The sequence below is a fragment of the Centruroides sculpturatus genome, unplaced genomic scaffold (genome assembly GCF_000671375.1).
Source record: "Centruroides sculpturatus isolate CEXI.00-Female unplaced genomic scaffold, Cexi_2.0 scaffold12, whole genome shotgun sequence".
Lineage (NCBI taxonomy): Eukaryota > Metazoa > Arthropoda > Arachnida > Scorpiones > Buthidae > Centruroides > Centruroides sculpturatus.
Window position 1 is genome coordinate 1,208,661 of NW_019384438.1, and position 14,186 is coordinate 1,222,846.

At 31.9% G+C, this 14,186-nt stretch overlaps 1 protein-coding gene and 1 long non-coding RNA gene across 2 annotated transcripts; one reads left to right on the top strand and one right to left on the bottom strand.

The window, feature by feature from the left end:
* Nucleotides 1-4,851: 4,851 nt before the first annotated feature.
* Nucleotides 4,852-8,783, bottom strand: LOC111620034. Its single transcript, XM_023361880.1, has one exon. It carries the CDS (start codon nucleotides 8,755-8,757, stop codon nucleotides 5,362-5,364), a length of 3,396 nt encoding a protein of 1,131 aa, XP_023217648.1. The 5' UTR covers nucleotides 8,758-8,783; the 3' UTR covers nucleotides 4,852-5,361.
* Nucleotides 8,784-11,557: 2,774 nt separating this feature from the next.
* LOC111620035 lies at nucleotides 11,558-12,009 on the top strand. Its single transcript, XR_002755853.1, has 2 exons — nucleotides 11,558-11,855; nucleotides 11,931-12,009. It is a non-coding gene; the product is annotated as an uncharacterized LOC111620035 (long non-coding RNA).
* Nucleotides 12,010-14,186: the final 2,177 nt, after the last annotated feature.

The window sequence follows — 14,186 nt, forward strand, 5'->3', positions numbered from 1 at the left end:
CTTGCGTCGTCGGAGTTTTCGGCGGTGATCTGGTCTAGCGTCGTCGGGGTCCCTGGACAGTGTTGAGAGAAAAAAAGTTCAAAGTCTCTAACGTCGGTACACAAAAAGAAGAATGGAGGTACAAAAATAAGCGGAGACGACACGAACACAACAGAAGTCTAGTGGAAGCTTAGTGGAAGTCTTGTTGTCCTTGAATTTTGCGTTTTTATAGGGTTTTGCGATCGGCTTCTTACTAATTGGATAGATCTTACATCACTGTTTTCCAATTGGTCATCCACCTGTCTCCAAGTGTAAATAGAGCTTCGTAAAGCTTGCAGGAAAGGTTGGCTGGAGATGGTTTATCCGACACCATCCTTTCGAATCTGATCGCGTTTAATTGTTGATTATGACACCTATGCTTTTTGGTTTTTTTTTTTTTTGTAGTTTCGTTTTGCTTTCTAAACTGAGTCTTAACTTTAATATTTTAAATTTTCTCCTTTTATATCTAAAATTTTGTTTTTCCCGTTATTCTTTATGAGCGCTGACTTCAAAGTCCGGTATCGCCGATTCGATACTTATATAATTTGCTTTCTTGACGATTTAACTTAACAAACTTTTTACTTCTTGTATCTTTCCCTTTTGCGGAGGCTATTTCATTGGCCTTACACTAAGATTTTTGTTAGTATTTTATAGTTGGTGTTTAGAAGGGATATAGGTCTCCAATTGTTAATTTCTTTTAGTTCAGCCGCATTTTTGGATTTCGGAATGAGCGTTATTATCCCTTGGCTAAAATTATCAGAGATAAATGAGTTAAACATCAGCGCCAGCTTTTCACCGATAAGCGGAAAGAATCGCTTGTAAAATTCCACAGGTAATCATCCGGTCCCGGAGCTTTATTTTTGGGCATGGATTTTAGTATACACAGGCATTCATTATATGTAATATCTTCGTTTAAGGAGCTGCTTCTGCCGGGCGATAGTACAGGCAATGGAGGAATAAATTTTTTTGCATTTTCGGAATGGTATTGTTTCTTGGAAAACAGGCTTTTGTACTACTTGAGATATGCTGACTGTATTACTCTGTTGTCTGTAGTGACACTTCCGTTTGCGTTTAATTAATTCCTTAATTGTTTTACTTTTTATAAGCTTTCTTTTTAGTTGATAGAAGCGTTTCGTAAGTTTACCCTCCATGCTGTGGAGCTCTGTCCGAGAGCGGATGAATCCGCTTCCTATTCTGTATGTGCCTAAGTTTGTCTTTGGCACTTTGGATTTCCTCTCTGTGACTGCCTGGGTTCATTATATTTTTCTCTATCGCTTCTTTTAGTTTATTTCTTCATTCCCGTCGCTGTTGTTTGGCTTCTGCTTTTCGTTGCGAGCTATTTTGAATCGCAATCCGTTTTGAGAAATTTTTAAGTTTTTGCCACCATTTAACGGGGTTCTCGTGTTGTTGATCGAATAGGATCTTGGATGTAATCTTGGCAAGAAAGTCAACATCATTGAGCAAGGAAACGTTTAGCTTCCAATTCGTGTTAGTTTTGTTTACCGGAGAAATTCCCTGTGACGTAAAATCAACCGAGAGTTTCACAAAGCTATGGTCTGACTGGTGAGAAGGTGGTTGACATTGCAACAAGATTGTTTGTTAAATAAAATCTGTCTAACCGGGAGTGAGCTTTGTTTTGATGAAACGTGTATTCTCTTTTGTTTGGAAAAAGATACTGCCATATAACTGTCAGGTCATGTTTCGCTTTGAATCGCTTAAAGCGCTTTTTCTCGGGCTCGTTTGAAGTTGTGCCGATTCTGTCTAGATCTGATTTGATGAAGTTAAAATCACCCCCAATGTTAATCTTGAATGGGACTTCCATTAACTCCTCCAGTTCTGATATAAATTCGATCCGGTTTCGAGTTATTAGGTGGAAAATAAATCGCAATTACTCATGCGATTTCATCGCAAAACGCCATGTCACACATTGCTATACGATCCTGGTTGTTGCTAGCAGTATGTATAATTTCGATGTTTTTTTTATTAATATTATTACTCCTCCGCTTGTACTGTCACCGAATGAACAAACGCAGTTAAAACTGCACAATCTAAGCTGTTTTTTACGATGTAATTTTCTCTTCTACCCCTGTCCTCGTTGAGGTTAAACGAATGGGGTACAGTTAAATTTCCTCCTGCGTTTTTTTCCCTTGGTTTGTCGAGGATACTTTCAGGTGATGAATCACTACCTGAAGAGTTTTGCCCTTCGGCAGTAATTAGTGTATTCCTCGAAATTTTAACACTTCTGTTATTTTCGACAATAGTAACTGCCGCGGGCATATCCATTGCTGATAATGACAGTGTATTTTCTTCACGTGCTAAACTATTGTTATCGAACTCTTTGTCTACAATATCGGACCACGTGCTACTTGTAGCCACGACCGAAGCGGTCGTTTTTCCTAGACACGTTTCAGTTAAGTGCCCGAATCTATGACAATTTTCACATTTTTTAGCAATACAGTTACGTCTGATATGACCAGTGCCGGCCCGAGACAAGTTTTAGGATGGAGCGAGATTCTATTATGGCGCCCCCTTGGTCAGTAGCGTAGCGAACATAACTGGCGCTCGGGGCATGACACTTTATTGGAGCCCCCTCCTCGCTTCATAAACACATATGGTTTGTCTTGGAGACCATTTGGGCGCCCCTCTGCGAGTGGTGCCGGGTGCATGATACACCCCTTTGCACCCCCCCTCGCTACGTCACTGCTCTTGGTTGCCCCAAATTTATACCCTTTAATTTTCTTTACTACTGATGCGCCCCCTAGGACTTAGCGCCTGGAGCGGCTGCTCCTTTTGCCCTACAGTAGGGCCGGCTCTGGATATGACCAAAAGCTTTGCAACGATAGCAAAGTAACGGTCTGTCAGCGATCACTACCGAGCCGGTCATGCCTTTAACCCTTATGAAGTATGGTAAGTTTTCGATAGAAATTCCTTGCTTACGTTCCAGCCAGATTCTACATTTATTCGTCAGCACATGCTCCAGACCAGGAACATTCGATTTCACGAGCTCAGTCTTTAAGATTCTATCGAAGTTTATAAAATGTCAGTTAACTAACTCGTGCGATAGAACTGGAGGTAGCCAATGAATGTTAATTAAAATTTTTCTGTTTTCTATAGGAATTATTCTACATTTCTTACTTTTAACTTTAATTTCTTTTAATTGAATTTAAAAGAGAATTTACTATCGGATTGAAGAGAAGTCTTCAATCCGATAGTAAAAACGCGCGCACCACGCTAGCATCGAAATGAACAATGTCTTTCAAGTCTATACCTTCATTCAAGGCCGGAACGAAGTCATGTAATTTGCGGGATCTGCGAATATCTATGGGATGATATTCGCAGGGGTGAATAAAAATGATTTACACGAAAGGAGCAGGCGAGTAAAATACAGGATTAAACTAATTTTATATTTCAGATTACAATACGAGAAGTCAGCGTAGGCCTGGCACGTGGTGGCTTACACAAAGAGTCCACACAATACACTGGACGGATGCACCTTCCCACTCGAATGCCAGGAACCAGAATGCAGGATTTCTGGTTCCCCGCCATATATAACACCTCCACCACCAACACCGTGCTGCCATACAAAAACCGTCTAAAACACAACACAAAAAAATTTCCCAATTTTTTTTGTTTACAATAACAACATTGACAGTATACAAATATATATATATATATATACATATACATATACATATACACATACATACACACACAAAAAAAAATAAAGCAGAAGCGAAAGAAAACAATTTTTTTTTACATGATGATAACACAATATATACAGGATGACCAACACAATATATACAGACCAACAATATATACAAGGATGACACATATGCCCCCCAAAGTAAACAAAAATTTTTTTTCACATTTTTCATTTAATGACCACGATTCAGGGTGACGTAATCAACCCTGCGCCGTCTGAGGTTATAGGGGATATCCCGTTGATTAGCCACGTCTTCTTGCATTCTATCTGCTTGTGTGTTGCCTGGGGAGCTCAGGGTCTGGGGTGCATGAGGAATTGGTTTACAATGTAAGTAGTATAGAAATGATGCATTCTGGGGTACAAAAATAATTTTCTGATAATAAAAAAAATCTTTCTCTACTACCCCTCAAAACAGTCCCTGAAGTTAAGCTCCCAGCTGCATTTTTTAATTAATCTACTGAAAAGTACCTCTCCGCATTCAATATTTCTGTTTAGAGACTTCTTTTTGTACCGACATCTCATCGCGCACAGAACGTAAGTTTTTTCTTTATCAACGATAATATAATTAATTACTAGATTTAAAAACAATGGACTCTTTTAACTATTTTTTATTTCTTTAAAATCGATGTTACAGATTTTAATTTTCTTTTTCTTCTTCTTCATCGAATTTATTTAATTTTTCCATTATATCATCAACAATATTACTAATATCTTGAAGTATGTAGAATAACAAACTGTGAGAGTTTTCAGCGATATATTTATGATCTAGTTTCTGATATTTAATAATATAACACCAGAAAAGATGGTATTTAAAATCGTGAATAAAATCTTCGTTCAGTATTTGATAACGAGAAACCAAATCCCAGTGGAGAAAATCTTGTAATTCCCGTAGAGTATCGGTATTTAATCGCTGATATTTTAAAACTATTCTCATATTTAATTTATCAATATATTTCTTAATAAAATTATCGGAGAGAAGTTGAAATTTTGCTATTTTATCCCAATTAAGATAGTCCGAAAACTTATCCATGAATTCTTCGTCTAATAATTGGTGTTCGGAAATTATATTCCATTTAGCGTATTTAATATGTTTTTCGATAAACGTAGTGGTGAATATATAATTTTTCCATATTAGCTCCCAGTTTAAATTATCAGCAAATTCAGAAATGAAGTCTCTGCTTAAATCAGTTTTTTGGCTTATAATTCCCCATTTAATATAGTTTTTAAAACGTTTGATATTATTTTCGTCCATCGGTAAACTCGAAAACTTTTCCCATTCGAGTGGTGTAATGTGTTTGAATTCTATAAAAAAAACTCTGTATTAGGATATAGTTTTATTATATATAAACATGGTTACAACATTTTTAAAAAGTACGATTACAGTTAGAACAACTACATTTTATAAAATTATTATTACATAACATCATAGTTATTTGGTTAGTCAATACAAAAAATTTACAAAAGTATTTCTTATTATTTGGTAATTTAAATAATCCAGCTTTATTTACAGCTTGTTTTAAACAACGATATGTTTTACTCGAAACACCATGTATTAAACAAGTTTTTGAATTTCGTTTCCTCTTGTACAATAATATGTAACCGTATTGGGGGGGAGATGATATCAGAGAATCTGGAAGAATTTAAATATAAAAAGTATAATGTCCGAACGATATCACATCTATACCATTATCAGAAATAAATTTTTTGTCGTAAAACGGGGAGAGTGATATTTTATTCTGAAGATATGTTGTTACAATATGGTTTTTACTTTTAATACCATACTGCTGATGTCTTAATAGCTCAGTATTAAATAAAACTTCTTTATATTTTTCGTGGTTAAAGGTTTTAACAACAGATTTTTTAATTCCTTTAGCTGTTTTTTTATTTTGATTATCGAAAATATACGAATACATTTTCGGTTTTAATGAACAAAATTCTATTATAGGTTTAGACGCTGTCTCGTCTTTAAAATATCCAAGCTTATTTTTATTTGTTACATCAAATAATTCATGTGTGTTAGGGTAGTTGCTGAAATCAAAAATATCTGGAAATGATTTAAAGTCATCATATAAATTATTCGTATAAATTTGAAGTGTTAGTGAATCAGTATCTGTATATAACAAATTCACATTTTCACCATATTTATTTTTAAATATTTTATAAAATATTTGATACATATGCAATTTACTTAATTCTAATACACAAAATCCTATATAAATCGGTTTATCCAAACATAAGTTAATTTTTTTCATTTTAAAAATCGTGAGATTATCATTAATAATTTGGAAATTTTCGAGAGCTGAGTGAGATAAATACTTTCGACATTGATTTTCAGTCATGGCTGTTTTTAAATTTAAACGCTTTCTCACATTCTGACAGGTTTTACCGAAAAAACTGTTGTTCATTAACTTGAAAAAACTTTTATCGAAATCATTCGTTGATTCCTGCCGTTTTTTATTATTAAACAATACATAATCTCTAAGCCATGGTTCTTGATTAAATGCAAGCACTCGATGAATTTTAGTTAATATTAAACCCTCTTCTAAATAAAATTTTAAATTTCTATAATGAATTACATAATTTTGTTTATCAAACAAAGTTGGAATTAATTTCTTATTATTATTATTATATTTTAAATTTAATTTAGTTAATACCGATTTTTGATAATTTGATAATAAATCGAATGGAATATATGTATGATTAGGAGCTAATGGTAAGTCATTATGGCGGTCATGAACATTTGGTGGATAATTTAAATCAACCTCTAAAATATAGCCTATATTATTCCTATCGGGAATATTACAAATGTCTAAAGCATTTATCTCATCCTCAGATAACCATCTGAAATTATTTACAGGTAAATAAGAACTCATCACAAATCCGTAGAGATTATTAGCATCTATCGAAATAATATAGTTATGTCGTTGATTTTTATCATAGGTTTCTGGAATTAGAGGATTGTTGGCCCTCGCGAATCTTTTCGAAGTTAGGCTAATTCCGCCGCGAATTGCTTGTTCAATAAAAAGGTACATATTAATATCTTTAAATAATTCGAGTTGAATTTTTGTCATTTTTAATCCACAATTCCATGTTAAGTCTGGAGCTGTTATGAAATATACTGGATCTAAATTATAATATTTTAAACTTAATTTTCTAAAATTTTGGAATATATCAGCTAGTAATAAAGTGTCAACATATTGATATAATTTTAAATAATCTTTAAAATTTTTACAACGAAATTTTTTCCAAACTAATTTTGCATGATCATAATCATCATCGCTAATATTTTCTCCAGATAATTCGTTATAAAAATATTTTTTTGGGGGTAAACATTTCTCGTATAAAATATCCTCATTTTTAAAATAAGAATATGGGAAAATTCCTTTCCTTTTTAATAAATTTTTATTTTCGTTATTATAGAAAAATTGATTAAAAATAGGAAAATTATAATTTGCATTTTTTAAATTTTCTGTTAAAGTAGTTAGCGAAGAATTTAAAAATTGGAAACTGTCTATAAATTTGAAATGATCTAAAGTAAACGTAGTAAATTTTTCTGAATTAACTGGGATAATCTGAATTCTCGAAAATAGTTTAGGAGGAATATTTTTGAAAATCAGATGGGAGTCATAACCTGTAAAATTATGTAGTATAATAGGAATAAATTTTTTGAATCTATAATTTAAATTACAATGGTTATGAGCTATTCCGCGAAAATCACCTGTTAAGTGATCGTGATCTCTTACTCTGATATCATCATAATTAAACCCCTCCTCACATATATGACACCGATGTTCGTAATTATCGGGAATAGTATCCACATTCATTTCAACATAACTATTTATTTTATCTAATAAAAATTTTAATTGATTCTGGATATCAAATAAAAAATGCTTAACAGCATCTTTACCACAATAAAAATTAGAATAGAATAAATCATCATCATTTTCTATAATAACGATAGAATAACATATAGGTTTATGAATCTGAATAGTTTTAGTGAAACTAGAATTTAGATCTACAGCGTTTACATCAACTTCTTCTAGAATCGATTCAAAATCAGCATAAATTACTATGGGGTGATATAATTGCTTCTCGTAATTAGTAAATTTAGCAACCGCTCTTTCTCCAGTCGGGGTAGAAACTTTCTGATATTTATAATTAGAACATATTTTCACATGCTCATTTAAAGTATGGCTTCTTTGAAAGCCTATAAGACATCGTTTACAAAATTTTCGTATTCCTGATTTTTCTGACAATAGTCTGTTAAAATTTCTAATTAGAAAATAATGGGATTTATATAATAACAAATTAATTTCTTTTTCGAACTGATATTTACTTATATAAATAGGATAAATTATTTTTTTTTCATATCCAAATACTTGAATTTTTAAACTATTATTTTTTTCAAATGATGGAATATTTTTAATATTTACTGGAAATTTTAGGGTATTTGTATTTAAATATTTCAAAAATTTCCTGTACGAATAAATCGAATTTTTGTTGTTAGTATTTGGATACAAACTAGCAATTACGCAGTATAAAAAACATTGATTATCACTACATTTAATATTCAACAAACAACGCTTATTAATTAAATGTTTTGGTAGGATGATATTACCACATCCACCACTCTCAGCCTTATAAATTCCTAAATGAATATCTAAAAATATAATTTCCTTAATTATCCACCCTGATCCGTTTTTTATAAACTGATCAATGAAGTTTAAAATTGTATCAAAAGCATTTGTTAACCTTTCATCGATCATATACTGAGATAAAATATGTTCTACTCGACTGGAGAAAAACACATCCTGATACGTAATAGTTTCATTTTCTGAATATTTTATAAATTTTATCTTTAGATTTAATAAAAATTTCATCCTCGAAATTAAATCATCATTAGTCAAAATATTATAAATAGTATGTCTAATATTTTCAAATAAAATACTAGGATCTGTATAATTAGAGATAAATGCTCTATAACTTCTAACATACCCTTTGAAAGCTTTTTTTCTTAATACAAATGTGAAAACCATTTTTAAAAAATCGTAATTACACAAATTTTAAAAATTGTTTTACCATGCTATAAAACATTATACAATCAATAATTTTGTATAAAACCATACTATAAAACATTATACAATCAATAATTTTGTATAAAACCATACTATAAAACATTATACAATCAATAATTTTGTATAAAACCATTTTAAAAATCGTAATTAGAATATCATTACACAAATTTTAAAAATTGTTATACCATACTATAAAACATAAAAATCGTAATTAGAATATCATTACACAAATTTTAAAAATTGTTATACCATACTATAAAACATAAAAATCGTAATTAGAATATCATTACACAAATTTTAAAAATTGTTATACCATACTATAAAACATAAAAATCGTAATTAGAATATCATTACACAAATTTTAAAAATTGTTATACCATACTATAAAACATAAAAATCGTAATTAGAATATCATCACACAAATTTTAAAAATTGTTATACCATACTATAAAACATAAAAATCGTAATTAGAATATCATTACACAAATTTTAAAAATTGTTATACCATACTATAAAACATAAAAATCGTAATTAGAATATCATCACACAAATTTTAAAAATTGTTATACCATACTATAAAACATTATACAATCAATAATTTTGTATAGAAAAACCATTATACCATACTATTAAAATTTGGTATATTCCTCCAAATGCTGTCCCATTGCGTTGAATGCTTGCTTATACTTGCTAAAATCTTTTACGTTGATATTAAATTTGTTTGGGGGAAATACACCCTTACTTTTAGTAATACATACATAGAAATTCGACTGAAATTCCTGTATCTCGATTCTCTCGGATTCGCTAATCTTAACTTTAAAGTCAGGAATTTTTATCTGCTTACTTTTCTCGGTAGTCAGATCCAAATCAAATTTCGTCTTTTTGTTTTCACCAGCCTCAGCTGTTTTAGGCTTGGGACCTCTTTTCTTATTATTTTTTTTTTCGAAATCAAAATCAAATTCTACAATTAGTTTATAAAAAAATTATAATTTAAATTAAGGTATTTATTATTATTATTATTAAAATAAAGTTACTTACTTACCAATATCAGACATGATTTCCTTTAGCGAAAGTTTTTCTTTTAGATGAGTTTTTCTCTGGTAGTCGGTTGATGAGTGAAGTTTAAGAAAAATTTACTCCACTTTTATCCTCAGCTACTGACCTACAAACCCTGTTAGACGCGACGGTTGAAACTAAAATTACAGTACATCCTCTTCAAAGTAATGCTTATTGACAGGTTAGGTCATAAAGAAAAATTTGTTTTCTTTGTCCTGTCTTTAAACTAGGACGCAGGTGTTTTTGCTAGGTCATGGGAACGTCTTATAACTAGGACGCAGGTGTTTTTGCTAGGTCATGACAACGTCTTGTAACTAGGACGCAGGTGTTTTTGCTAGGTCATGACAACGTCTTGTAACTAGGACGCAGGTGTTTTTGCGTGAGAGTCATCGACCTTAGAAGACTGATTCATTTCTTTTACTAATATCTAAAGATTATTTTTGTTAAATCTATAAGAACTAACACAAAACCCTCTAAGGAGGATAATATAACGTTTTTTCTTGAATATAGCATGGAAAATATTGTGGTGGCTGATGAAAAAAGTGCAATTGCCGGATATAGAGCTATGATTAGGGGGGTGAGGAATTATGATAAAAATAAAGGAACCCCCCTAGTCATGGCTGTTGTCCCTGAGACGGTCTACATCCCGTACAGGGTTAGAGACCGTTTTCTAAGCCAGCAGCAGTGGGTGATGATGGCATCAAAAAATCAAAGACCTGCTACTGCTGGGGCAATTGCACCCCGAGAGGAAGAAGACTCTACCTGCTATTACAATCTAGCGGAAGGGCCTAGCTCTCCGCTAGAACCTAGTGATAGCAGCGATGAGTCATCATCCGAAGATGAGGAGGAAGATTCTACCTCATCTGAGTCCTCATCCTCGGATGATAATTCTTCTTCCTCAGAAGAAGAAGAAGAAGAAGAGCCACCACAAAAAAGACGGAGATGGAGACCTTAAAACAGGTGTGTATTAAATAAAACTTCTTTATATTTTTGAGTATTGAAAACATTTTTTAATGAAACTAAAAAGTACACAATTCTGTTGGATATATCTAAGTTTAACGCATATATAAAAACAGCTTGATATTCACGGCGAATCAGATGATTATGGTTGTATTTTCCGAATAAATAGTGTGAACACGCAATTTTTAAAAAAATATGATAGATTAACCTAATCCGCACCCCTAACATGTCCTATCAAGTTGAATGAGGAAAATCCTGTTACCTATTTTGTGGGTCAAGTTGTTTATTAAGGAAAATCCTCTACCAGTATTTTCCTCCTAGTTTATTATAAATAGCGGTTGAGTTTTCGGGATATAATTTCGAATAGCAGCATATCTTGTAGTAGAAGAATCTTGTTACAGAAGAGAATGGCAACAATCGAATGCTGGAATTTAGCGAAACTGAATAGTGAGTTTTTTCATATGTGTTTAGTATTAATATTATATATATATATATTAATTTTTATTATTTAGATAAACCAGGGGTTATAATCGATTGCGAGGGGTTCCAATTTAAAAATGAGCCCCTCTTACAACTGTATGATGGTTTTTTAACCAGACAGATTGGGTATGTGGGATTTAATTGCGAGGATTTTGGGATTTTTAATTTTTTCCATCCCGACATACAATGGAAAAAATTAACCCCCGGTGATAAAAAAACTGTGAGGTTTTGTAACGGCTTATATAAGCTGTATTTGGCAGATTGCCATCAAAATGATGGCAATCAGTGGATACAACATGAAAATGTTGTATCCACTGATTGCCGTAATTTGAAACCGTAATTTTTCAAAAATTACGGTTTCATTTTTTTTAAAGGCGGGCAAATTGAAAAATGCCTAATTAGGAGGGGGAGCGATCGCGTTTTTAAAATTGACGCGTTAGATGTAGAAAAATACGGGGTACCAAAATCCTCGGAAATAAAAATCCCGTGTCCTTATCACCAAGAATTCATCCCACACTGCTCATTATGTGATTGTTTTTCATACAAGTATTTTATGAAAACAGGTAAAAATATTTTATTTTGTTTTTAAATATTATAGCATTTCAGAAATACTGAATATATATTTTTTTATTATATAGAATTGTCGGACATATTCTGAAAATCGTGGAGGAGGAAATGTAAATTTTGTAAATAAAAGCACAATTTTTATATTTTAAATAGATTGTTTTATTGAATTACAACACTGGTTATTGGTTATTACAATCGGTTTTGATAAATGAAAATTATTTTTTACAAAATTTTTAACAAATTCATCGTTATAAAATTTATCTGTTACATGCAGTTCTGATAAACATAGATTTCTATTAATTTTATATAAAAAATATAAGCAGAAATAACCACAGTTTAAGGAAAACAAACTTTGATGAATAATATTATTCCAACAATATTTTTTTGAATTTCGTTTTATAAATCTGATGATACTCGCTTTCCTCGGTTTTAATCCATAACTATCGTAATAAATGCAAGAATTTTTATCTTTCGTAAAAAATACCGATACCCAATGACTTCCGGGCTTATTTTTTTCATCTAAATTAATTATAAAAGATTGTTTATTACCAACTCGAAACGGTAGATTGTCAGATGCAAAAACACCTCCAAAATTTCTTTTTATTTTCGGATCGCTCGCTGCTAATCTCCACAACGTAACGGTATTCATTAATAATCGACGAATACGGTTCGTGAATGATCGATTTCTAAGGTATTATTATATTCTAGCAAACAAATAACGTTTATGGTTTCCGGTATCGCCTTCGAAAACTTTAATTCCACAGAAATGTTTCCCAGCTCGTTAACACTAACGTGATTCTCGGAGCCTGATTTATCAGGGGTAAGATCGAAACAATATAAAGTATAACCGTCTCGGTACTCGTCGTACGATATATTTATAGATTTATGATGATGAATACATCCGGTATCTTCAAATAACGAGATAAAATTTCTTGCATAAATTTTATTGGTATAATCCGGAGTATAGGGTTTAGAAGGAATCATTTGATTGTCTTTTGATAAACATATATAATTTAAATCATAATTTTTAAAATTAAAAGGATTACGCTTCACATTTCCATTAAATGCAGAATTAGAAACTAATCCGAGAGTTATTCTATAAGGTAGTTGACCGATAACAACGTTTGATATACTTGTAGATTGAATCCCGCTAGTTAACGTAAAGACTTTCACATCTGTTCGACGGAATGGTAATTTAATTAAACCAGTCTGTAATGCTTTTTCAATTCCTATCTGTATTGACGAACTAACATCTACTTTATTAATTTTCAGTGAGGCGTTTTTAATAATAATTTTATAGTTGTCGTTATCTGCCATTAGTGCAAAATTTTCTTTAGATCTTTCCAATTTAATTCTTAGGTCTACATTGTTCGTTAGAAGCTTAGGCTGGTTCGCTAAATCGATATGAAGACGTCCCATTAAATCTATTATTCTACTTCCTTTGCTGATGTTAAATCTTTTAACTAATCCGTAGTTAGTATTATTTTCATCTAACGGATTTATTGAATCCATTTGTCCGGCAGTATCTTTAAAAAATAACGCGCTCGTTAAAAAAGTTTCTTGCACTTCTTTCGAATTAAATAGCAAGGCATCTAATATAGCTCGATACGGGTAATTAACCTGCGTAATTACTAATTTGTCATTTAAATACACAGTACACTGAGAAAACAAACTATTTAAAAAATAATTAACAGGAGTAACTTTCTCTTCCGACCCAAGGTTTGATCCATCTTTCTTTACGATTTTCGCTTGAACACATAGATAAATCGAATGTAGATCCATATAATGCTCACCCGATCCTGATATAAGAAATTCTATAGGTGATCTACTGTCATTAATTGCAGCGACGGGATGCGCAGTGACTTCATACGTATTGTCGATAGCCAGTTGGATTCCCACATTCTTAAACAAATCTAATTCGGATTTGGTGCAGCCACACGAATGGACATTCATCGTTTCTTAATTACCGAAAATATCGTTAAGTTTTCGCTTCTTCTTCTTTTCCGACTGAGTTAATCTTTTTCGTCGTTTTCTTTTTATACCCGATCCTGTCTGCACTTTTTTAAGCACGTCTTCCTTAATTTCAGATCGCACATCTTTAAAACGATTTTTTGTAGATTCTTTAAACGACTTCCCTCCAATTACATCCGATCCGACATTCGATGCAAATTTTAAAGCTTTACCCCCTAGATACTTTCCTACTCTACTAAGAATAGGAATAGATTTACGAAATAAATCCCCGAAAAATCCGTATCCTCTCTGTATTTGCGGTCCAGCAAAATAAGTCCCTCTTCCAAATTGTCGTGCAAATAATGGAAACTCGTGTG